At 40.1% G+C, this 26,332-nt stretch overlaps 2 protein-coding genes across 7 annotated transcripts in view; one reads left to right on the top strand and one right to left on the bottom strand.

The window, feature by feature from the left end:
- REV1 (REV1 DNA directed polymerase) overlaps positions 1 to 2,693 on the top strand; it is a 56,211-nt gene extending 53,518 nt beyond the window's left edge. For all 5 annotated transcript variants that reach the window (XM_048325596.1, XM_048325586.1, XM_048325606.1 and 2 more), the window contains 4 exons: positions 263 to 474; positions 650 to 809; positions 1,693 to 1,795; positions 2,273 to 2,693. In XM_048325596.1, coding sequence (XP_048181553.1) covers positions 263 to 474; positions 650 to 809; positions 1,693 to 1,795; positions 2,273 to 2,384 — 587 coding nt within the window. In that variant the 3' untranslated portion in view covers positions 2,385 to 2,693. The remainder of the gene's footprint in view (positions 1 to 262; positions 475 to 649; positions 810 to 1,692; positions 1,796 to 2,272) is intronic.
- A 2,139-nt stretch (positions 2,694 to 4,832) lies between these two features.
- EIF5B (eukaryotic translation initiation factor 5B) overlaps positions 4,833 to 26,332 on the bottom strand; it is a 37,013-nt gene continuing 15,513 nt past the window's right edge. Inside the window, exons 5-24 of one of the 2 annotated variants that reach the window (XM_048325435.1) lie at positions 26,010 to 26,230; positions 25,728 to 25,878; positions 24,031 to 24,126; positions 22,849 to 22,935; positions 21,345 to 21,434; positions 18,852 to 19,150; positions 18,131 to 18,238; positions 17,875 to 17,985; positions 16,946 to 17,013; positions 15,641 to 15,782; positions 13,949 to 14,080; positions 13,115 to 13,297; positions 12,828 to 12,989; positions 11,096 to 11,227; positions 9,766 to 9,897; positions 9,577 to 9,653; positions 9,294 to 9,458; positions 8,169 to 8,307; positions 7,443 to 7,604; positions 4,833 to 6,580 (exon numbers count right to left, since the gene is read on the bottom strand). In XM_048325435.1, the coding sequence (XP_048181392.1) occupies positions 6,473 to 6,580; positions 7,443 to 7,604; positions 8,169 to 8,307; positions 9,294 to 9,458; positions 9,577 to 9,653; positions 9,766 to 9,897; positions 11,096 to 11,227; positions 12,828 to 12,989; positions 13,115 to 13,297; positions 13,949 to 14,080; positions 15,641 to 15,782; positions 16,946 to 17,013; positions 17,875 to 17,985; positions 18,131 to 18,238; positions 18,852 to 19,150; positions 21,345 to 21,434; positions 22,849 to 22,935; positions 24,031 to 24,126; positions 25,728 to 25,878; positions 26,010 to 26,230 (2,765 nt within the window). In that variant the 3' untranslated portion in view covers positions 4,833 to 6,472. The remainder of the gene's footprint in view (positions 6,581 to 7,442; positions 7,605 to 8,168; positions 8,308 to 9,293; positions 9,459 to 9,576; positions 9,654 to 9,765; positions 9,898 to 11,095; positions 11,228 to 12,827; positions 12,990 to 13,114; positions 13,298 to 13,948; positions 14,081 to 15,640; positions 15,783 to 16,945; positions 17,014 to 17,874; positions 17,986 to 18,130; positions 18,239 to 18,851; positions 19,151 to 21,344; positions 21,435 to 22,848; positions 22,936 to 24,030; positions 24,127 to 25,727; positions 25,879 to 26,009; positions 26,231 to 26,332) is intronic. The other variant, XM_048325445.1, reaches the window with a different exon arrangement.

Here is a 26,332-nt window from a genome sequence, read left to right as displayed (position 1 = left end):
ATATTCAAGTACTCAAATGCTCACATTAAAAAGCTTATGAATAGCTGAGTATCCTCTGAGTACACTTAAAGTCCAACAGTGCTTTTCAAATACTTGAAACCTTGCCAGGATCTGGAATGGTGTGTATGTATTAAAGTTGCTTTGTCTAGGCTGTGTTTTCTCAAGTGATCCTTAGATTTTTGTGGAAGATACAGAATCCCCCTTTCAGTGGAAAAGTATTAAATTTTAAATGTATCAACCACTGACTGTTCCTGTTTTTCAGTGTCAAAAAATCCTTTCCTACACCTGAAGCATACAACTATGAAAAATAAGAAGAAAATACGGAAAAAAAATCTAGTCAGTCCTGTAAAAAAGATTCAGAGTCCTTTGAAAAACAAACTTCTTGGTAGTCCTGCAAAAACCATGCCAGCTACATCTGGAAGCCCACAGAAGCTAATAGATGGCTTCTTGAAACAAGAAGGACCAGCTGCTCAGGTACTTAAAACACTTAACAGCTTTTGGTAAAGCTGTGTCTGCTTTTGTAGGCTGCGTTCATGTTCACAAATGCATGGTTTTTCTTTACTGGATTCTTTACTGACACTTATCTGTATGTATATGGTGTTTCCATATTTGTCAGACTGAGCATTATCCACTTCTATGTTTGGAACAGGCAGAAGCAGTTCCATCAACTTCGGATTCTTCAGGCCCGTCAGCTCTGCAGACGGAGCAGCAGCCAGGCTCATTCAGGCCTCAAGCGCCAAACCTCGCTGGAGCTGTGGAATTCAACGATGTAAAGACGTTGTTGAAAGAATGGATCACAACTATCTCAGGTGCGGGGTGTCACACTGAGGCTGATCTTGCAATGCATCACAAAGAAAACTGCTTTTAGTAGGCTTTTTATACTTACTTTCTCCTTCACTCTTCCTTTTGCTGCTTATTTTTCACAGTACTCTTGAATCCTTACTGCCTTGGCAGTCTTGGAGAATTTGATTCTTTCTATCAGTTGTTACTCTGTGGTTTTGCCAGCTCCTGTGTCTTGCTTAACATCATGAAAATTTACATGCTCTCTCTTCAACCCTTGTGTCAGGCCCTTGTCCTATGCCTTGATGGTACTTGTGTCTGAGGTTTTCTGTATTTTTCCAGCATATCGCAACCACTAAGATGAAAGCTCTTGAAAGGGAATTCATTTTGTTCTATGAAGATGTCATTTTAGAGGCAAAGGAGTGCAGGGTTTGAGTTTTTGTCAAAATAAATGCTGGAAAGAACCCTAGAAAAAAAAAAAGTGTGCAAATGGGACACTCTTGCTAAATTGTGATTTGAATTATGTCAAACAAATAGCAACTCCTTAAAACCTTGGGAAATTTGACCTTCCTAACCTGGACATTATTATTCTCCTAAGAGTTTCAAAACAGCCATTCCATTCTAAATCCGAGTCTCTTTTCGGTTACTGCTAGTTTTGCTGTCAGTTGTTCTTACTGAAAAAAAAGAAAAGGTCTACAAGACAGGTATTTCAGGACCTTGCAGTCCTGCTATGTGCACAGCTTCTGATGTCAGGAAGCTGCGTGGGGAATACAGAAATTGTCAGGTTGGCCCCTGATGTGCTGACACTGCAGGATTTCTTTCTGTTGTATTCCCGTTATTCTGTGATTGTATTCTAAGTATACTTAGAGAAGAGGATACGATACCATTCTTTAATTTTTTTTTTTATTACAGATCCTATGGAAGAAGACATTCTACAGGTTGTGAAATATTGTACTGATCTAATAGAAGAAAAAGACTTGGAAAAGTTAGATCTGGTTGTTAAGTACATGAAAAGGTAACTTAATTGCTAGTATTTGTGAACTTCAGGCTATTTTTGTCAGAGTTCATACACTAGATGCTTCATTGTGAGGCCACAAGCCCATTAGACATTCCATTGATGAGTGCTTTTAAACTTAAAAACGGGCTGGGGGAAGAAGTTGGAGTGTTAAAATAGGATTCAGAAGCTTGCCATTTCTGGTCTTTGGTATGAAATTGGTGGAAGGTCACCTAGCACTTCATTCACAGGCTCACACCACTGCCAGATGCAAGCATTCAGAAGCTGCTGTGACACTGCTCACACCAGGAATCTGTGGCGTCAAGTAAGGCTTGGTGTGTTTAAGTAGCGAGGGAGGACTTTATCAGGACTGAATCAAAATTCCATTCGTGGGGAACTTTTGTGATCTTGTTTTGCAGTGTGAAGACCAAAAGTGATTGTAAAAAGGACTGGTTCTGTAATGGTAATTTTCAGCCTCTTCTTCCTTTTCCCTTTCAGGTTAATGCAGTCATCTGTGGAATCAGTTTGGAATATGGCATTTGACTTCATTCTTGACAATGTTCAGGTAGTTTTACAACAAACTTACGGAAGCACATTAAAAGTTATCTGAACTTGTAGTAAAGAGCTTGATGAGAGCCTGGAGCTCTCTGCTAGCTGTGCCATAAGTGCTTGTGAGGTATTTGCAAAGTGCATGATAGTAATGCCCTGAGTTTTTATAATTTCAAATTTCTTTTTAAACAACAAAGTGTTTTGTACATTTCTTTTCAGAAAGTGCCAAATTTGTCAGTATTGCATGTAAATAATTGTGTTAAAATTCTTTTATTGTAGTATAGAATCTATTTACAAAATGTTTGTTTATAAAGTTTTATGGATTTTTACAGTGAAGTGTTTACAGTTGTTTAATAAAGAACTGTATGTATATTTTTGTACTGATTCTATTTTGTGATGCTTCAGTTTGAATATAGTGAACCCCTTTTACTAAAGCTGCAGCTTTGATTCATTTCACAAAGTTTTACACAGTAGCACTGCCTCAACACATGGAGGAGGCTGCTGTACATGTACCTGGCCACTTTTTGTTTCTTCTACACTAACTTTATTACAGATTTTAAGGTGAGGGAAGAATATTAGTTCATTTTCGATTTCATCCTTCAAAGATTCAAGCCAGGGTGGCCTGAAGAACACAGCTGAAGCCTGGGTGCTGTCTGACCTTGGGTGGGTGTCCTGTCACCTCTGGAGCCGTGCTTCTGGAGGAAAGCAAGTCACCCTGAAGTAGCACTGTAAAGGAGGGCAGAGTAGCCAGCATGGAGCATTGTTCAAGCCTGTGTCTGTCCTCTGCATTGCTCCTACTCAAGATAGAGCCAAGTCTAAAACACCACAGTTCTCCCCAGCCTGTGACATGCATTTCCTGCATGCAGTACAAAATAGGCTGTAGGGAGCAGCAGAAGCAAAATAAACTGTCCCATCACTGTGTCCCTGCTCAGGGCTGTGTTTGCATCCCTGCAGTTCATGTTTGGGGCAAGTCTGCTTTTTCCAGGTGTGCACCAGCCTCGCACAGTTGAACTTGACCCAGTATGCTGAAGCAAGGCTGTTCAGGTGCCTGGAGAGAATGAAGACCACTTGCCAAAAACCAAGTTGGTAAGAAAAATCTCTTCTGAAGTAGTGATGGGGGGAGGTGAGAAGTATCCCACATCATGCTGGGGACAGAATTGAGAGCAGGAATGCAAACTGGAGCTAACCCTGGAGCAGGATTTGCACCACTAGCTTAGCTGGAAGCACCTTGCCTAGCACAGGGCAGGAGCTGCTGCAGCTGACAGTACAGCTGGGGCAGAGAAAGCTGCTTACAGCAGTGGCAGCGAGGTTTTAGCCTTAGGCTGTGCCCTTGGCTTCCTCATACCAGACACTGGGAGAGGCACCAACTTGGCAGCCCTCTACAGCCAGGTGATGGATGAGGGAAGGGCAGGAGATGTCACTTCCCTTGACTTCAGTAAGGCTTTTCATTAAATCTCCTGTACCATCCTCAGGGACAAGCTGGTGAAGTACAGGCTGGACAGAGAGAGAGAGAGAGAGAAGTTTATTGAAAACACCTGGGCACTGGTACAAAGTCTTGTTAGGGACCAGGCCCAAGTAGTACCCAGAGCCAGTACTACGTCCAGTCCTATCCATCACCTTTGTAAAGGACCTGGAGGAGGGGGCTGCGTGCCCTCAGCACTTTGCTGATGACACAGGGTGGGTTGAGAGGGTGGGGGGTGCTGCTTCCAGAGACCCAGCAAACGCTGGGAACCTCGTGAAGTGCAGCATAAAGAGGTGCCAGGTTCTGCTCCCAGGGAGGGGCCAGCTCTGCAGGAAGGCCTGGGCCTGCCACCTTGCCAGGCTGCACAAGGAAGATCATCCCCAGGAGTCAAGGCAGGAGGTTGTTCCCTCTGCTCAGCACTGGTGAGAGGCACCTGCAGTGCTGAGCCCAGTGCTGGGCTCCTCAGTACAAGAGAGACACAGGGCCACTCTCAACACAGGCCCCAATGGTGCCTAAGGGAGTGGAGCTTCTTCCACAACACAAGGAGAGCTGGGGCCTTGAGAAGGCTGGGGGAATCTGATCCATGTGTACAAACACCTGAGGGTGCTCATTCACTTGCATCAAGTCATAGATACGTGTCTAGAGAGAGATGGACATTATCTGAATCAAGATCTCTCAAGTTTCCATTAGTTTCTAGTTTGGGTCTTGCAGAGCCCCTTCAGTTCCTGCTTTTGAAGCTGCCTTTTTCTCTTCCCCTTGGTTTAGAAAAACAGCACAACTGCGCCCATTGCAGCAGGTACTGCTGAAACTGAAGCAGGTATTTTACTAGTCAGGTTTCAGGTACATCCCTGGCTTTGGAGCTGATGACAGATTTAAAATTGGCATCGTTAAAAGGACCCGTCCTTAATTGTGAGGCTATATTTAAGTTCCACAACAGGAGCCTGCCAAAGTAGCATATCCATTTCCCAGAGTTAACCTATGGGAAGAACACCCTTGCCTGTTTGAGGAAACAATGCAGAATACATCAAGACCACACTATTTGACATCTGTGTTCATAAGAACTTTTTATTAGTGTAGTTTTCATGATTGCATAGTTTGCAAAAGAAAATTTTAACAATTAAATGCAATCTCCTCCCTATGATCATTCTGTTCACCAACTGCTGCGAATTTGCACCACACACCAACCATAGTGAAAAGGTCCTGTTCCATGGCAAGTTTAAAGTCTAACAACAAAAAAAAACTCCAGAAAATTAAATTCCATTTGCAAAGGAGGTGAGTTATTAAATGTTCCTTTGTAATGGAGTCCAAAGTCTCAATCATAACATTCAGATTTTTCCAACAAAAAAAGTAATCCAAGTGACAGAAGAAATCTGATCAAACTGCATGTTACGTATTAAACTCTTTTAAGTATCTTAAATGCTAAAAATCTCAGCTGCATAAATGCTCCTCACTTTTGTTCCAGCTTGTGCTTTTGAAGAGTGTTTGTTTTGCTCCCATCAACATGAGCTGTGAGTTACCCAGAGACAGCCTGAGTAAGAATACATCAAGCTGTCATCCCAGGCAGGGAGGCAGAGGGGAAGGGGGGGTAGGAAAATGCTGGGATTACAGACTGACTTCCGGTCATCACGAACATCCACGCTGGAGCTGGCTCAGTCCCACGGTGTCAGGTGACTCCGCAGCTGTGATGCAGCATCCAAAGTCACAGCTCCCTGGCCGGCAGCTGTTTGCAGGTGCTTACACTCCTGAGCAGCAGCTGGGGAAGAGATGCCAGCTCTGACCTCCTCCGGGACTTGTGCCGTGCTAAACACCTGGCCTGCCCCTCCCGTGCTTCGGAACGCTGACATCACCACCTTGAGCACACAGGAAGTGCATTCCTTTGCTGGAACAGCCTCCACCCTTTTGCCAAGCAGAGAGAGGCAAGAGGGCCCCTGCCTGGCCTTTCCACATCGGCCACAGCCCATGAAGTGAAACTTTGATTACTGAAGCAAACTGTAAAACAAATGGGCTGCTATGTCCATCTCCTTTATTTGTGGCTCTGCATTAGAATGATTACAGGTTGACTTCCATGAACTGTACAAGCAGCAAAAGGTGGGCAGCTATGCTTTACAACATTGTTTCACACAAAGCAAATACAGAGATACCCAATTGCCTAATTTTCTATTTAAAAAAAAAATTCTATAGGCACAAAGCAGAAGAATGTTGGAAAAGAAAGTCAAGGAAAGAGGTATGCATAAATAAAGAAGTATTTCTTACATCAAAAATGTCCCGAGAATCACAAAGTCTGCAGAAGCTTGGTTAATCAAATACTGCAGTCCTGCTCTCATCAGTATAAAAGTGAAAGAGCTTTAGTTCTGTAATAAAAATTCAATTTCTTTTATTTTGGAGAGAAGGAGGGAAAAAGGGTAGAAGGAAGGTGTAAGAGAGGGAAGGGCAAACTTTAAAACAGCAGCCAGTATTAGGAAGGGTAGTAGGAGGGGTGAACAGGCACATTGGAACCATGGGAACATGTAAATTGACCACTGTCAAACCAGTGTAAATTTCTTGGTTTCTCATGGAAAACATTTTATCCACATATTTTCCTCCCAAACATATATCCAACACTGTCTTCAACATAGGACTTTGTTGGTAACTTTTTTAAAACAGGAAGAGTGCATTTATTCCTGCCTCCCCATTGCTGTAAAAGTTATCTAGATGATTTCAAACACTTTCTTCAGTTCTACTATAAGCTGCCAGTCAGACTTCTGCATCTCATCCCTGAACCAGTCCTTCAGAGCATCGATGGACTGACGGCTGATCTGTAACACACGAGACAAACCCATCAGAAACACAGAGGTATTAAAAGCAGCTTTCAGCACACTGGAAACAGTTAATCTGAAGAAAGGGCAGTCTGCACACCAGGTAAACTCAGTCTAAGCCCACATTTTGCTACTGCTCAGCTGTGTGACCCATCCCATGCTTCCCTTCACTTCTCCTCACACCATGTCCCTTATCTGGTCTTGAGGGGCTGCAGCTGGACAGACCATCCCACACCTTATGCAGTAAGGCCAGAACTGGAGAGGTCTCCTGCTTCCACCAGGGCCCACAGGACCAGCAACCCCACCCTGTCCCTGTCCCAGGCCCTACTCACCCTTAATTTGTGGGCACAGGCCCCTGGCACGTGTGTGGCAGGGGGTGTCCTATGACATGGTGACTAAAGCAGCTGGGAGGGCGGAGAGCTGTGGCTTTACTTCCAACAGCAAAAGATGGAGCAAGGGATCATCTCCTCATCCAAGCTCGGTGCCCCATAATTAGAGCAACTGGAGGATTGCTATTTATTGTGCAATTTCAAGCACTGGCTGTGATGCCCTGGGGGACTGCTGAGCACCAGCTCTGTCTACAAACAGTAGTTGGTGAATATTAAGTGTGGCATTTTGCCCTCTCAGGCACTCTGAGCTGCAAGGTCTTTCCAGCCACAGCCCCTCATTCCTTTGGGCCTCTGCAGGGGCACCATTACAGACCTCAAACCACAGCTCCAGAGCCCCTCAGCTGCACAATGCCACACACACACACTCTGTGACAGAAGGCTCCGCCCATGCTTTTCAGGCTTCATGCAACATTTCCACTTCAAGCAAGCTGCCACTGTCCTAAGCCCTCTCAAAAAATGCAGATTGCTCTTACCTTGCTGACAAGGATATCTGTTGCTTCAAAATGTCGTCCATACATTTTAGGTGATTCCCCAGGAATAGGTTCTATTTTAACACACACTTCTTGGCCTTTCTTTGCAACATCCACTGGTTTGTGGTTTATTTCAATACTTGTAACTATTCCAATTTCGACAAACTGTAACACAATGAAGCAGCTGTAACACATCCACCAAACCTCTGCGCACACATCCTTCTCTAAACTCCTGTTTGTAGGCACAGACTTGCTGCAGGAAGTGCAGCACTGGCAGAGCTGCTGCCCCAGCACAGGCAAACACAGAGCACAGCAAGTGCTCCATCCTGAAAAGGGCAGGGACACCAACCTCCTGCAGCTTATCTGGGATATCAACTGGTTATCCCTTAAAATGTCAGGAGTTGGTTGCCCCCTTTTTTAGCCACCAGGCATGACAATTTTGCCTGTTACTCAATACCACAGCACACAACTGGCAGCAGGGAAGGAGAGTGGTTGACAGGCAGGTGCCCTCCAGCCACACTTCCTTGTGCCCTGCTCCCGGGCTCAACTCTTCTGGCAGAGAGCAGCAAGATATTTGAGCACCAGAAGAAAGACTTGATCTACAAGTCTGAACCTCATCTCCTGCCAGAAATCTGTGCACTGAGGAAAGGCATACAAGCACTCCATGGTGCAACACCCCAGGAACTACCAGCTGGATCAAACATCCAGTGGGAAGAGAGCCTTACTTACATTTTTGCTAGGTACACACATGGGAGTCCCCTGCTTCACCTGGCCGGCTTCCACCACAACACCCATCACTATTGGGTCACGAGAGTTGAAAATGAACTGAGGGAGTATTTTCAACTTGCACGGAAACACTGCTATATGCCTGGAAGATGACAAGAAAAGGCACTTTGAAAGATATGCTGGGACAGTATGTAACAATAACAGTTCTGCCTTCTCCCAAACTTCTTGGGCATTCATTCTAGGAGTGTTACTTGGAGAACAATCAAGCAGGAAAAAACCTCTTTTCTAATCTTGCTAATTCTAGTCAATACCTGATCTTCAAGATCTACAAGGAACAATAATCATGCATGCCTGGCATGGATTTTAATTTGACAGGCTTGAGCACTCAACTTGGACCAAGACCAAAGGAGTAGTAATTTTACAGTGTAATTAGAGCTTCACAAGAACACAGGAATAGAAATATTGCTGCCTGAACTCCAAAATGTCAAGATTTTTGTTTGCCAAGTAAACAAATACATTTAAATGCTGAGCTAAACAAACTCCAGTTGGGATCAATATGAAATGAAATACGTTTTCATTTATTTTGACTGTCCTTATTCTACTGAAGGCCACCCAATGACACATGATTCCAAAAATTAATTTTGGGTCCCTATAAATCCTTAAATGATTACATATTCATGTTACTGCAGTTGGAATTAACCCCTCTACACTGGGATTGCATGAATATGAAACAATAGAATCCAAATCCCTTTAGTTTTGTTTTTTTAATTCTGCAAGACTAACCCATCTGTCACAAACTAGGAAGAGAAGCCAAGTATAGAAAGCAAACCTTAATAAAAACACTCCATATTATACAAAAGTTCTAGCTCAGTCTTGTATCTGCTGCACAGCTTTCACAGCTCTCACCCTACTAGGCCTAATCCCAGATCTAAACAATTAGACTGGAGCACCAAATTCTTGAAAACTATCAATTTATTGTCATACAATCTTCCTCCTCTCCTCCCTTTCCATTAGAAGTACATGCTAAGTAATAATAAAGAAACAAATAGTTAAATACAGCTTAATTTACACTAAAATAAGAGAGAGCCTTATTAGGGAAGCATCCAGAATACAATTGCTCACACTTACTTGAATTCCTCTTGCTTCTGCTTTTTGTAGTCTTGTCTATATTTTGTGAAGGCATCGAATAAGTGATAAATGATTTCAGCACTAAAAATACGAACTCCTAAGCTATCAGCCATCTCCTGTGCGTCACGTTCAATCCTCACATCGAATGCCAGAATGACGGCGTACCTGGAGGGAACAGAGAGCCCAGCAGTTCACCGCACACACCACAAACCCAGAGCTACGGCCGGCCCTTCCTGCAGCACCGCTGCACATTTATCAACTGAGCAAAAGCAAAGCTACTTACTGTGGGTCATGCTCCAGCATAACTGATGCCTTCATAACATCTTTTTTATGGACAGGACCTATATTAATTCCTGAATACTGTTGAAGAAAGCCACAAAAATCAAGTCACTAATCTTTCTGAGTCAAAAGGAAACAGTTACTGACTAAAACACAGAATCAACGGCATCAGATAAAGCACACTAGTACTTACTGGCACTTCTGATGTTTTAAGAAATTCAAGTAATGCCTCTAAAGAGCCTAACGTAGAAGCCTGGACATAAACACCTTTCTCTTCTAATTTGATTGCATTTAGTGTTTGCTTCAGTTCATGTATTAGTTCATCCTTTAGAAAAAAAACAGGAGAGAAAAAAGCAAGTTTTAGTCCTCTTGCTACTGATGCCTCAGGGTACAAAATCTTCCTGTTCACGAGCTGCTGAAAATATGCGACAGCCATGCTGATAGGTCCCACCTGACAGACGTGCAGTGTAAGTCACACACAGCCAATGAGACTCCTGACTGTTTCTGGCATTAGAAAAGCCTGAGCTGAACTAGACCTGAGGATTTTGCAGGAAGGTGATCATAAACTGGGCAGATGCCCACCTTCAGAGCTGGTAACATTTCTCTGCAGACCACACATCACTTTCCCCAGCACTGCAGTTTTCTGCTGGCAAGGCTGTGCAAACATTGTGCGGCAATGCCCTTGGCTGCCTGAGGATCAGTGACAAAAGCTGACACCTAAAACCATGAGCTGGAAAGGATCCTGAACACTCTTTAGGCCTGGGTACAAAACAGGATGCAAGAGCAGCAAAGCCTCTTCCTCTGGCAGATGAATGGGTTTTGCCATTGACTTTTAGCCATCATGTATCTACTACCAGTAGTACACTTTAAGTAAATACTCGTATGTACCCAGCAACAAGGTCTGTGTTTGGACACCCCAAAAGTTTGACCTCCCTTCAGAAGCACAAATAAATAGACAGAAGACTAAAGGAAAACTATGATTAGAAGTAAATTAGCAACATGTGAGTTTCCTTTCTAAACTAACTTCCTGCCTTTGGAAAACAAGAAGCAGTTTTGGGTTTAGGATAGCTATATCCTTTCTTCTGTCATTTTTAACATGTAAGTCCCAAAAGAAATTTATTACAAAAGTCTTAAATTAGCTTTGCAATTAGTAGAGTTTGCAAAACTCTACTAGTAGATATGTACCTAATATAATTTGATTAGAATATTTCCATAAATTATTAAAAATACCAAATCAGTAATTAACAGAGCCAAACTATGCCATGATACTTGTGTTCAAACCTTATTCTAGCAGCAGAGACACCCCAGCAAAATGTCAGGGAAAAAACTAACGGTCAAGATACTAAAAACATCACACCACCAAAGCTTCACATGAGCACAAGGCTAAAATGTGTTACTGGAACAGTTTTTAAAACAACCAAAAAACCCAGTTATTTGCAAACTGAGCTCTCAACATTTGAGTTGCATCACCAGAGAGCTCAAGTTACCCTCAGTGTGTTGTACTTCAACATCAGCCACCTCACCTTGAGGACTGGGACTTCATCCTCTTTATGAGCTACGAGCAATGGCAAACCAGCCAAGGTCTTTTCCAAGTCTTTCCCAAGAATCTTCACGCCTTGAGCAGCAACAACCTCTTTGTGCTTTTCATACTGGTTCTGAAAGAGAGAATATACACATTAGCAAAGACTTCTGTGCTGGTGCACAGCAACACAACTCAGTGCTGAGCAACTGAAGAACACGGTGGGGAGCAGCGAAGCACAGCAGCTCCCAACTTTTCATCAGTGATTGTCTCTGCTTTTCATTTGCATGTCTCAGTCTTTGTGCTCTTCTCCCTTCAGATACCCCCTGCACCCCTGCCGAGGTGGGCAGGACACAGGGAAGTCTTCTAAAAGAAGAGGAGGGGGCCAAAAAGGAACATATACTAGAAAAGAACAAGCAGCAATAGACAGCTACTCACTAATAAAACCCCACAAATTCAGCCCCATAGGCAAGTGATGGGAAGATGCCAAGAGCTTAACAAAAACACTAAAGCTTCGCTGACACACAGCCCAAGGCTCTGTGCAGGAAGGGCTGTCTTGATCTCCCACTGGATGCCATCCAGCCTTCCCATGTGCATAATTCCATGTTCAATTTCCAAGGTTCTCCCCTCATCCAGGGGAACCTCAAAGATCTCACACTCAGGGCATGGCTCTAAGACGTAACAAATAAGATCTTTAAATTGATGTTGGAAGGATTTTCTGGTTTGTTTCTTAATTTATTTAGATGTCCCATCCTTCTCTTAAAACTGCAAGGCAGCTTCCCTCCTCAGTAAGCACTTTGTTCCTGCAAACCTCTATCCTTTAGCTCTCCACCCCAGAATGTGGGTCTTATTTCAAGGACAACAATTCCACGTGAACAAGCTGAATCAAAATGCATCCTCACTGCCTGCCTCAAAAGAGCTGAACAGCTACCCTAGGTCCACTTCCCCAGCTCAAGGTTCCCAAACCTTAAAGCCTGTCCTATTACATTCACCTAGGTTATCTGTACAGAAGTTTTCTTTGCCTTAAAAAAAAAAAATCTGTGCAGACATTTATCCCTTCCCTTTTAAACAGGAAACATCAAAGCAGCTCTTTTCATCCCCTTTGAATTGCATGCACTAATCTTAATATATGTATTCATTTATTTACAGCCTTTTGCTTCTGTGTCTCCTCCTCATTTCATGGAAAGCCATGCAGGAAGGATCTCAAATTCAGGGTCTCTCCTCAGGCTAGTAAGACTAGGGCAGCAAAACCTCCAACAACCTTTGTAAATGCCAAGAGGCTGCAGATTCTGCAGAAGTCGTGGTCACTGGCACTCACCAACCAGCCCTAGAAACTCATGTGTTCACTTTTCTCAAATCTAAGTGTATGTGATTTTTGTTACTAATATTATAACTTTAACTCAGAAGTCACTGTAGTAGTACACTCCAGTTTCCATTTAAGATGCGTATCTCCCTCTCACATGTAGCCACATACTTGAATCCCTTATTAAAGCATACACATCCTAAACCTCACAGCAAGTTAATTCCTTGACCATTTTCTTTGCCACTGCTGTGACAACACACACCCCAACAGGAACATACATTTTCACAAGAGACACCAGATGCACCCTGCATTGCCCTTGAAGCCCCCTTTAAATACCGTTACTATAACCACATTCTACTACATTCTCTTTTTATAAAGTTTGATTTATTTTTTTCCTGGGTCATAATACCAGTACAGTAACCAGCTGCCATACCTTAACTCGTAGCTCCTTCATAGGAGGAGGCAGCAGAAGACCTCTAATCTGAGTTACGATAGGACCTTCTACCCCAGGAACAATAATGGTGTCTCCTTCTCTCAGACGTCCATTAATCAGAATAACATCTATGGTAGTGCCCATGCCTGGCAGTGCTTTAACCTGAATGAAAGGGGGAAAAAGTTACTTCTTATTTAAGCACTTCAAACATAAATTTTTTACCAGGAGGAAGGGTGCAGGGAAGGGAGAAATTTCTGTATGAATTTCAAGAAGAGTTGCTGTATTACCTCCATGACTTGAGCTCTCAGCTCCTGACACTCTGCCAGTCTCTTGGTCAGCATGGTTTGTGTGAGCTCAACAAGAAGAGCTATCAGACTTCCCATGCCATCCCCTGTGTGAGCAGAGGTAGGTACAAGAGAAACGAAAGTGCGAGGATCCTTATTCTCATAAAACAAGGCAGCGTTCAAGCCCTGGAATCAGGATTAATAGTTACATAGGGAAAAGCACATATACACATCATTATTAACAGCAACATTCAAGCTCCGTCAAATACTACTGCATTTTTTAAATCCCAATTTAAAAAACCAACACTGTTACTGACAGCATGCTATGGAACCTCAATCCACACTTGGAAACAGTGTGGGATAACTCTACAAAGTTAATTATCCCATCTAGCTTCTAGACAGCATTGTATGTCACCAACAGAGGAAGTTCCCAGAACTGATGTGATTCATACCCTGCCAGCATCCAAGAGAAAAAAGAGACAGATGGGATTCTCTCAGGCTATTCCCAAAGAGAAAAAGAACAGTGACAGAAAACCTCATCTGCTGTTCATGATTCCATTGACCATGCACAGCAATTAGATATTTTTCTCCAAACCAGCGCTAAGGATGGAGCAGTTAAAATTACGTAAAATGTAAAAACAACGAAGCTTGGTTTATGAGAGGCTAACACCAATGTGTCAGAAGAGATGCAACAGTTTTCTTGATATTCCAAGTTGTTTTGAGGAAAGGGGAAAAAACAAAACAAAAAACACCCACAAACCCAAAACAAACCACACCACTCATCCACCCTTTACTATCACTTCTTCTCAGCAAAGAACCTTGAATATTCCAACCTACCTGTTTTGCAAATTCCACTATGATAGCTTTTGCACGTTCTTCGAATTCATCTTTTGTATTTTTTTTCTGCTTCTTTAAGGTGACAGCTACATCTGTATCTGGACTTTTTTTCCAGTCATACAACCTATCAATCTTGAAAATACAGCAGTATGTCATCTTATGCAGCTTACTAAGGGTGTCTTTATGCTTATGCCACATCATCAGTGAGAAATACTTTATCAGCCAACTTAGCCAGCCATCTACCTGCTCCAGTAATCAAATGAAATAGTTTTTATTTGCTTTAGCTGCTATATTTAGCTCTGTTTAAGTCAGGCAGTATTACAGGATAGCAATATTACTTCCGATTTTAAAAATTCGAGCTACAGTAATCTAGGTTCATACGGAAAAAGTTTATATGCATAAATTACATCAAGGTTAAAATAAAACATTCAGAAGACACCTGTTTACAGATTCACATACACACAAAAAAACCCAAAAACCACAGAGGTGTTTGTGGTTTTTCCTGAAAAGAGACTACACTAGTTTTACAAAGAACTTTTAAAATTTACTGGTAAATATGGACCCTTTCCCATGTTGCTACAGAGAAGGGACCAGAGTGGGGCTGTTCAAAAGACACAACTGTATTTCTGAAACATTTCCCCAAGACAGCTGCCAAAGCAGGACAGGTTTAGCCCAAAAACCTATTTGCTGTACAAATCAAAACTACATCTTAAGAAAATGGATTATAACCTGGTCAAATAATACAACTACAACTTAAAATGCAAGGACTCTTAGCTATTTAATTTCAGGCTCACTGTAGGTCTTTGATGGCAATGAAAGACGGTTGGGTCTTTGTGTCTGACCAAGACAGAACTCTACACTACTCTGCTGTAAGGCCTGGACACCTCTTTATCCAAGAAGTTGTTTGTGTTCTTTCAAAAAGTAGCTGGTTTTGGCAATGAGATAACGGCCTCCTCAGTTCCAACCATCTTCAATCTTAATGCTCCTTTCATTTTTTGAAGTATATTGCACTTTTTACACTGCAAATGAATAGCCTTCTGACAGCTCTCTGTCAGCATGTCAGATAGCTTCCAAAGTCATTGGACATGAGCAATTTCCATATATATATATTATATAATTCATCGAGTCATCACAAACAGGCAGCATAATTTCTCATGCACAGGATTTCTAAAAACAGGGCTGAAAATAGCTGGCTAATTTTCCATCTAATATTGCAAAGCCCAAAACACTTCCCACCAGTGATTAACATTACCGCTCCATGCGCTTAAAGTCGGCTTGTCTTCAAGTCAAACTAACCAGTATCAGTGGCTAAAATAAAGTATGACCTGTCAACGTGAAGCTTGTGTTGCAGTTTTATCAGAAAATGCACACAAATCTATACAAGTAGGCACAAGGGAAAAAAACCCACAATTGAAGTACAACTTCCAGAAGTGTGAATCATATACAAAAGTTACATAAGGCAACAAAATTTACCAGTAAGGACTCCAAGAAGATCAGATTGTTCCACAAAGCTCCTGTAGAGCCATTGTTGTATCAAGGACACAAAAAAATGCAACACACAGGACCCAAGAACAACCCCTTCAGACTTTACACAAAACAATTCCAGTTCAAGGAAGAAAACACACAATTGTCAAAAGCCAAATACACTATTAGAGTGGAGAAATACACTATTAGAATAAAAATCTATCCTACCTTGTTGAGAGCTACTATAAATGGGCATTTCTTTGATTTCAACAGATTTATTGATTCAATTGTCTGTGGCTCCAAACCATGCATGATGTCAACTACAAGTATAGCAATATCACAAAGTGAGCTTCCTCTATTTCTTAGATTGCTGTGATATTAAAAGACAGCAAAAAAAAAAAAATCAGTCACTTAGCAACAGAACCTTTATGAAAACACCAAGTACAATGTCAAACTTACACTGACAAACAAAAAGCTAAAGCTCATCAATTAGTTATTTCCCATCAAAAACGTAAACCATTCAAATGACACTTCGTAATTTTCATTTGACAAAATACATTAAAGAATGTGTAAGCAAAACTAAGAAACTATTATTCTCCTGAGAGTTTTCATATTATTATATAGTTTTACAATATAAGATATGTTCTGATCATTTTCTGAGTGACAACTGAGACAGTTAAAGTGAAATGCAGGAGTGCAAAATCTGAACAAGACTTTATATACCACATAAACACTAAGACTATCATGATTTTATACAATACAGTGTAAATAGACTATCGCATCTTTGTTGCCAAACAAAACCTGGCTAGAAGATGGAGAGCTGTAAAGAGGTACGATGCCAAGATACTGATCTGAACATTACCAAGGGCCCCACAACACAGCATTTCAATGCTTACAAAGGTTTATACTGAAAAATGTCACATCAAAGTACTAATTCTTCTGTTTCAAGATTTCACCCAAGATCTCATCTCAGGGAGTTCAGTTACGCACGTCATGTTTTAACCTTAAAAGCTGATTTAGTGGCTTGCCTGCATGCCACTGGTGTTCCTAGACAGCATTTGATCTCTGCTAAGACTCAGATGACTTGTGCAATTAGTAACTTCCAGTCTTAGGAACTCAGTTACTACATTCAGACACTGAATGAGAAACTAGGACAAAAGTTTTAATTTTTCATAGCAGAGTAGTTAGGTCACTTGAAATCCTCACCTTTTTTCCTCCAGCTAGCTTCCTGCTTCCAACTTTCCTCTTACACTAACTATTTATTTACATGCTTTTTCAGATATTCATGGCTCAATTGGCACGAAGACAGAAAATTAATCAGCTATAAAAGGCCAGCAATTAACCAGATATAAAAAGCACCTGCAAATGAAGCAAATCCACTTAATTCCTCTACGTTAAGTTGGTTTAGTTGGACTTTTTTTCAAGTGAGAACTAACACAATGAATTAAGCAAAGACCTCACACTTTGCTAAAAATATCCCCAAATGCTTTAGCCATCAGTTCTGAGAAGTACAACATTATGAGAAAACATTACCTGAAGGACTCATGTCCTGGAGTGTCGATTATCAGCATGCCTGGAATTTTTATGTTCTCTCTGTCAAACTAACATTTCAAAATATTAGCCATCTTGTAGAGATTACACAAGAAAAAAAAAAAGAGCTGGCAACATTACTGACAGTCTGCACTTTAAAAATCCAGATACATATTTTAAGGCCAGCACCTTCTATAAACCTAATCAGTCACCAGTCATTTCAATATTAAAGAAATGATGCAGCACATTCCTCCAGGTATCAACTGGCCATAAGCTAAGCTAAAATCTGTAAGACAAGGCAGCCTACAGAAGAAAAAAACATTTCAGGGTAGTGAGATGTACCATCCTTATCTTGATGATTTTCTCCTCTCCCCTAATTTTACATATTTAGTAAGTTGAGTAAAATCTCGGAAAAAGCCGTTACTACACCAAGGCTGTGCAGCCAGCTGCTTCTGCGAGCAAAATAGGATATAGTACCCGAAACAAACAATACAGAACAGTTACTATTTGTGTAACACGATAAAAATCATCACCCAGGAATTGGCCAAATTTCAGCACATACAGCAAAGGGTAAGTTTTTAACAGAAAATATACTCAAGAGGTTTCAAAAGTCTTAAGGTTTCAAAAGTCTCAATTTACAATCAAAATACTGACAAGTAAACAGTCTATGTACATATATGCACTGTCCAGAACATAGTAAACAGTACTTGCATATTTTTCTGAAGAAACAGCAATGCATTAACTGAAATTAACAAATGTATGAAAAATGAGACAACCTCCCCTTTGGCGGGGGAATGATAGGAATTAAAAAACAACCCCAAAATAAGAGAGGGGGGGAAAGTACATCTGTCCATGTCAGGCAATCTCACAAGGCCTTTATTAATCTACATTTCATATTTTTAAGATGCAGTTGGTGACGTGTTGTAACTTACATTTTTCACCATCTTGGTTTGCTCATTAATAGCTTCAAGGGGAACATTAGTTGCACCAATCTGCTGAGTGATACCACCAGCTTCACTGTCCTGCACGTGAGTGTGGCGGAGCTAATGACAAAAAAAAGACCAGAAATACTTACATATAAGAGACTAAAGTTATGTCTGAGCACACTCTAATTCTTTCTGTCTTCAACCAAAAAAATATGTGCTTAAGCAAGAGGCACCAGCAGTGCTTTCACACTCCACACCTTACCTTATCTAAAATTTTGGTCTTGCCTGTGTCTACATGCCCCAGGACACAGATAACTGGTGCTCTGAGCTTTTCAGTGTTCATATTTTTGCTGTTTTCAGCTCGTCGCTTCTATGTAAAAGACACATAAAAAACGGTAAGTATAAACCAAAAACCACAGCTCACCTCTTGACTTGATTACATACATACAAACACAGAGTTAACTGTGGGACTTATACTTTCAAGGCAATTTAAGGTCTGTCAACCCTCTTTTGGTAAATCAAAAATTTTCAACAGTTAAATTTTTGGTTGGTTGGTTCTGGTTACAGCCTAGTAGGCTAAGTTGTTATAGCCACTAACAGTGGCTTTGCTGATGGTGCATTCTGAACAAGCACCTTGGGTGAGGAAACCAAGAACATTAGTAGCCATGAAAGCACTGAACAGTTTAGACACATCTTCTAAAACTTGAAAATATCTATCTGTAAAGGATAAAAGCCTCTTTCTCCAGGAGGGATATAGAGCTGGAGGGCAACAACACTGAAATTGCCATCTTTGTGGTCAAATTACCTAAAAACAAATACTTTATCTTCAGACAAAACCAAGTATATTTTTTTTAATTAACACAATTTATGAACCTGCTTAAATATTAGCCCTGACACAGCCACCATTTTGACAAATTTGATGAAATTAACTGAAAATTAATCTGTTTGTTATACAACACAAGAATCCAAGTGTATCTTAATACCTCAATTCTCCGTTTAGCTTTGTCATAAGCACGCTCCTCCTTAGTGCGGTCATCATCAGAGTCATACTCAGAATCAGAGCTAATCTCCTTGCTGGGCTTTTTTTCCATAGATTGTTTTCCAATAGCTTGGGAGTCTGCCTCTCTCTCATCTGAAGTCTTTTCATCCTCATCTTCACTGCCTTCACTATCTTCAGATTCTTCACTCTCTTCTTCCTCTTCCTCCTCCTCGTCGTCCTCCTCCTCTTCCTCGTCCACTTCATTTTGTTCTTTGACTTCAATATGGACAGGTTTGCTCTCTGCTAAAAAAAAAAAAAAAAAAAAAAAAAACTAAAGTAAAAATTCTCTATTAAGTTCACACTTGTGGGGGAGATGGCATGAGAAAGCAAAAGAGACTACTAGAGAAGAATGAAGACAGAGTAAGCGCTACAATAAGTGCTTGTCAAGACCATTTTTCAACTTCCAATGTTAAAAATAAAAAGTGTTTTATGTTCAGAGTGGCTGGTTTGCGTTTCAAATCCAGAAGCAAAGCAAGTTTGGGGTGGGGTGAAGAACAATATTATCAGCACACTTATGTTTAACATTATTTGCAAACATTCAGATGTTCTTTGAAGTCATGTGCACTTCATAAAGGAATAATGCACCAACACCTTTTTAATAAAGCCAAAATACTCCAGATCATTACTATATGGATTCTGTACTACTGATCAGGAATGCACATTTAATCAGATATAACAATCAGAACAAATTGTCTCTTTCACGCCTTTAAAATGTCTCATCTTCAGGTTTTCTTTGACTGTTCAGAGAAGATTAATCATTTTTCATACTAATTCTTCAATAAGCAGACAAAAAGAATTATCAAAAAGTAATTTTCTTTCTTTGAAAGCTTCCCATTTATAATCATCTGTAAAATCATAAGATGCAAGCCGATGATCGCTTTAAAACCATGGATTCTCCTCCTTACAGCACTGCTGGCAGGCTCACTACTCCTAGAGATGAGTTACATTTTCTTGCTACTCTCATAGTCCATCATCTTAGTAATACACTAAATCTAATTCCCAGGAAGGTTCTTTTTCTGGATCCCACTGGCAGAGCCTTCAAATCCAAGCAGTAAGAAGTGCTATGTCCTCTCCAGGACAGTGGTACCAGACTAAAACAAATGCTCAAGAAGGTGAGCAGCCCTTAGAACTCAAAAGCACCAGAGGAACAGACCTGTGCTGGAATGAAGTCCATTCTGCTGTATGTATCTGTATTATCAAGCACTACACTTGAAAGCATAGGTGTCACAAGTATAGGCTTGAGCAAGTAAAAAGTATTTGATGAATAAATAGTCTTTGAGCATAAGAAACAATGAAGACATTATGGAAGCACTAAGTCCAGTAACAAACTCCTGTTCAGGATGGCTCACAGAAAAACACTTTTCTCCACCACTGGAAAAAAATATCTGAGAAGTTATCCCTGCACTCTTGCACAGTTTTAAGCTCCCCATAAGCACTGTTGTTGAATGCAGACAGACTATGGCCTTTGGCACACGTGCACAGGAATATGGATGTTCTTCCTTCCTTTCTTCCAAACCTGCCTCTCAAAGAAGCGTATCATAGAATCACAGAATGGTTTTGGCTGAAAGGGACTTCAAAGACCAACTAGTTACAGCCCCCCTGCCAAGGGCAGGGGCACCTTCCACTTAGACCAGGTTGCTCAAAGCCCCATCCAACCTGGCCTGGAAAACTTCCAGGGATGGGGCATCCACAACCTCTCTGGACAACCTGTTCCAGTGCCTCACCACCCTCGCTGTAAAGAATCTTTTCCTAATATCTAAACTAAACCTACTCTCAGTTTGAATCAATTTCCCCTTGTCCTGTCACTACATGGTCTTGTAAATAGTTTCACTCCATCTTTCCTGTAAACTCCCTTCAGGTACTGGAAGGCCACAATTAGGTCACCCCAAAGCCTTCTCTATTCCAGGCTGAACAATCCCAATTCTCTCAGCCTTCCCTTGTAGAAGAGAACTTACTATAACACATGCACACTTAACCTTCACACCATTTTAGACCCCCATTTCTTTGAAAACATCTCTCCTAGATGTTGCCAGATTCATATCATAAAAATACTATGGCTTTGGAACAATTACTAGAGAAATACAACACCAGGTAAAAGGTTTCCCTAAACTTCCAAAGGTGGTTTAAGCATATATTAGAGAAGAGGATTTTTACTCCCATAAAAAAACAACAAAAAATTACAACTTAATTATTTTAGATGGTAATTGCACATAAGAGTATTTCCAAAGGGTTGTCTTAAGCAGTATGTGTGTGACTTCTGAAAGCTCTGCTTTTGAGAAGAGATTCTTACATCTATTTATCATCAAACTTACCTCACAATTTATCTAACAGAGTAGAGAAAAAAATCTAAATAAAATATTGTTTTCTATAGAAACAGAAAACTCAGCCCAAAGCCTCTTAACCAGAAAAACCATACATTTGGTATCTACATGCCCACCTTTCTCTCCATCTTCATCACTAACCATAGCTTCCCAGTCATCCAGACCTGCATCTTCTGTTTCATCTTCTTCCTCCTTTTCTTCTGAAACTAAGAAATCCAACATAAAAGTTAAAAAAAGTCAGTCCAGCAACATACAACATTTTTAGATGCCCTTTTTTTTGACATACTGACAACTGCAATTTACAAGTTTGCTGTTACCATAATTCTATCGAATTATCTCCACATTCCATAAAAAGAAGATGCTGCATACTTAAGAAATAATCTCCAATTCTCCACAAAAATCATGTAGTGCTAGCATCTTTGCCTAGACAAACTTTTGTGAAAGACACAGAAAACCAACTCATCTAGCTCCTGTCTGCATATCACGTCAGTGCCTGCATCATGCCTGCCACACAAACCTCTACAACAATCATGATCCTTGCAAGGAGTTGCCCAATTAACAGTCACGATGTGTAACAAAGTAACAGAGAAACAAGAATACGACTTAAAGTAGAATTGTAATTAGTGAGAAAATACAAATTGTCTACAAGAAGGACACCAGGTGCCTTAAAATAATTATACCATGGATTCCAGAAGCATTAAACATATTCATTCAGAAGGAATTCAGTAAGATTTACTAAGAGACTGCAGCTCTTAGTAAGAGACAAATGGAAAAAGGCAAACTTGCAACCCTCTCCAAAAGAAGCATTATCTTTTGCTGCAGTATATATTTGCTGCAGCACATGTCAAAAATTTCAGCTCTCTGAAATGAAGACTAAGTTCCACACTGCTAGAATATTAGCTAGGAACTAACATTCTGCTGGTGAGCCCTTCTCTTATGGCAATGGAATGCCAATCATAAGATAAGCCAAGCTAGAATCACAGGACACTTTCAGCTTTGTTTTCAAAAGCTGCACATTTTGTCAGTATTTGTCTGACTTAATAATAAGGGTAAAAATTGAAACAGTCTCCTTGCTGAGGAAGAAGTCCAGTACAATGTGATTTTGATAAAGCAAGTGCTGTGTGTAGGCAAAAATGAGGGTAACAATCACTTGCTGATAACTCAGTTTCACAAGCTAACACATATCCTCTGCATTCAGTACTTGTGAAAGCAAAATATCTGCAATAAAGAATACAAGCACTGTGAATGTTGCACTATCAGTACTAGAAGCAGAATATTTCCTCCCTACCTCCACCTAACTGTTGACAAAACAGACTTGAAAAAGCAAATGAAAAGTCAGGGGAGTGAATAGGGCACAGAATATGCTTACTGGAGATAATTGACTAAGCCAATTGAACGCTGGAGTTCACCCTGAATAAGGGACCTTTATACACTCATTTTGAGGCTTCATGCCTTTTATTCCATAAAATTTCAGTAGTTCCTCCCTTAAGAAAGAAAAAAAAAAGGCAACTACCTCAAGAAAGGATGGCCATTTAGCCCCATCCAGCAAGGTATGATAACTATCATGCAGCACTGACACACATGCTTAAGTGTTTGAAATTTATTAGCATTACTACCAACCTGGCTCTGCTGGAAGAGGAGTCTCTTCTTTTACTGGTGTTTCCAGTTCTACTGCATCTTCAGCTGGGGAAGTTACCTCCACACTTTCTGGAATTGCAAGACAGGAAGTTGGTTGCTACATACTTTCAAAGTGCAAACTGACTTACTCATACATACAGCTCCACTCCAGCTTATTTGGAAAACATTTGGCTTTCTAAGCAGTTTAATAGATTTATAAGATAGGTCAGTTATTGACATTAAAAACTCCTCACTTCTTTTAAAAGACAAGAGAAAATGGCGTAATACAAATGAACTACCCATACTTCCCCCACTGTTCCATTAAAAATTCAAACAAACAAAAAAAAAAAAAAAAAAAAAAACACACACACAAAAACAAAAAAGAACAAAAACAAAAACAAAAAAGAAAAAAGAAAAAAAAATACAATTCGGAGAAGCAGCATTTTCAATTCTTTACACACACTCCATAAATGATAAGCAGGCACATAACTAATGTGAAATTAAGAAAAAAAAAAAAAAGAAAAACTAGCTAAGTAAGAAATACATCTACATTTTTTAAACTAAGGATTAGCCTTAAGAGCCACAGCAACCCCCAGGGAAACCACCGAAGTAAAAAAAATGTCCAACCTACATCTAGCCAGTGCAATAAATTCTAAGGTTTCAAAAATGCAAGCTCTTTGAACTACTCTGAACAACTGGCACCCAGGAGCTGAAATCTGTTTTTATATACAAGAAAACAAATGAACAAACTGTCTCCAATTTAAAAGTACTAAAACTAGGATCAATCCCTTTTCATCCTGGGACAAACTCAGACTTAATCATAAGTTATTACTACTTAAACTACTTTGTATTTGACCTACATATGCACACAAAGCATTCAATGTCACATTCATAAAAGGCCTTTATACTCTGTACATATCCAACATTTAGAAAATCTAAAGACACTATCAAGGTTAGGAAAAAATAACAGTCAAGTAGACTGTAAAAAAAAGGATTAAGAGAGCAGCCTTCAAAACACCTTTAGGATCCTAATGCATCAGCACTTGGATGTGAGGGCAGAGATATAAAAAAAAAAAACCCCAGAGGCACCTTGAAGTGCAATTAGCTTAAGATTAGCTGATTTATTTCAGAAATATTTCCAGAAATGTGACTAATCTATTAGGTCTCCCTATATGCAAACTACACCTTCTTTATTTTCTGGCTGCTGCTGCTTCTTTCTCTTTTTGTCTTCATATATTGGCCTTTTCTTTGGCACAGAGTCTTTGGATGGCACTTCAACACCTGCAAAACAAAACAAAAGATTTGTTAAAAAGAAAATCCAGGTAATTATTAAACTTTGATTTAAATAACAACATGTCTTCCAAAATTGGAAGATGGAGGAGGAAAGAGTAGAAAGTGGGTTCAGTGCATATTTTATCTTTTTTAAAAGTCTGAATTCAAAAGCTAGAAAACTTGAGTGAAGTATGGGTCTTCAGATACTCCTGACTGCTCTCAAAAAGAGGTCAGATAACTGGAAGAAGGGGATGGCAATGAAACAAAAAATAAACAGTAAATCAAATCAGATTCTACAACTGCAGGTTTGAAGTTAATCACAGACCTACATAAAATGTCATGAACATATACCTCAGGTTTATCTTTAAGGTCTGCTATGCAAAAACTCACTTAAAACCTGTCTGCCAAGGCTCCTAATTTCAGACAATTTGGAGTAGTTCAGAGCCACAACTCTTCTTAAATGCTTAAAGTTGCTCAGCAGATGGCATTTTCCCTTTTGCTCCACGTTGGGAGGTTGGTGGATTTTGTTTGTTTTGTTTGTTTGGGGGTTTGAGTTTTGGTTTGTTGTTGTTTTTTTTTTTTTTTAATTTTATAACACTGATGGTTTCAGGTATTAAAATAATGCCAGGTTCAATTCACCAGCTTCATCTTTGCCTCACCAGGAAGCAGGTGCTGTAATGTATGAAGGGATTCAATCAAAAGAAGTTTCGTGCAAAGACAAATTAAAAACTTAATTCCTGCTGCACGTTAAAAATTTTCTCAGTTACTGAGTGACTTATATTGCAGATTTAACAAAAATCCAGTTGTAGGGGCACATAAATAGAAAGATTCTTATAGCTACAGCAACGACCGAGGAGAAATAGCCTTTGTGTATGTTTAAGAACTCCAAACATTTTACTAGCTACAGAGATTCCTATATTTATACATCCACCTACCAGTAAAGTGTCAGACAGTGTACTCTACAAATACAAAGACACTCAGCACTCACGAATTACTTTCTTTTTTTAGTCACAAACCAGACACCAAGAACAATTAGGACATTTTACTTACAATATATTGGACAAATTTGCTTCATTGCAATGGAGACAGATCATATTTCACAGAAAAAGTAGGAAAGCTCTTACATACTTCTGCAAATCCCAGAGAAAAACACATCTTCTCCATGGACTTCCCCCGTTGTTTTTGAAGTAAAACAATGCACTTGCCTAATTGAGCACATGAACTAATTCAACAAGATCCAGATCACTGGTCTTACAAGACCTTCAACACAGCCCATCTGCTTTTCCTGGCCTTTGGACTACACCACTTCTTTAAGTGCTTTTTCCTAAGTTCCACAACTAACATCTTTAACTGAAAGTAGGCAGTATTAAAAAGTTGTATATTTAAAGTGTAAGATGAAAATACAGACACTTAAACCTACTTCAAAAATAAAGGAGAAGGGAGGGTGCACACTGCCTTCCTTGACAACAGAGCACCTTTACATGGAATCACTCAGTACCCTCCCTCCTAGCTCCAGAGAGGAAAAAAAATAAACACAGAGCAATAACGGATAGGAAGTTTGGTTGCGTTTCTTGGTTTGGTTTTAATTATTATTAAACTTTACTGCTTACCCTGAGCTTGGAGTAGTTTAAGAGTAGCCTCTGCTCTGGCTCTGGCTTCTCGTTGAGTTTTTGTTAAAAGCTTTCCCTCCTTCTTCAAACGCTCCTTCCTCTCTTTTTCCTTCTGTTTCTTTCTTTCTTTCCTCTCTTGCTCTAATCGTTCCTAGAGAAAAAAACATGCAGAAACTCTAAAGCATGCTTTACACAAAAGCTGCCCAAGTATATTCTTTTTACAAGAAACATATTAAGGATTAATTCACCAACTGCACCAGCAAGCAGACAGATTAAGGTTACCTCCTCTTTGCGTTTTGCTTCAAGTTCCTCCAATCGTCTTATGCGTTCTTCCTCCTCTCTTTTTGCCCTTTCCTCCTCCTCTTTCATTTTAGCCAAAGCTTCTTGCATGGCTTTAACTGTGGCTTTACTGGGACCCTTCTTCTTCTCTTTCTCTTTTTCTTCTTTCTCACCCTTCTTTTTTTTCTTGTCTTTTTTCTTTTTGTCCCCCTCATTGTCATCAGCTACAGAAAGAACAGGCATACACTCAAAGATCCCAGAAATTTCAAAGATACTCTAAGTACAATTTATATTTCAAATATGATAAATAACATCAAATGAGGAAT

This window comes from Corvus hawaiiensis, chromosome 2, assembly GCF_020740725.1.
Source record: "Corvus hawaiiensis isolate bCorHaw1 chromosome 2, bCorHaw1.pri.cur, whole genome shotgun sequence".
NCBI classification, from domain to species: domain Eukaryota; kingdom Metazoa; phylum Chordata; class Aves; order Passeriformes; family Corvidae; genus Corvus; species Corvus hawaiiensis.
This window is presented reverse-complemented; position numbering and strand designations above follow the sequence as displayed.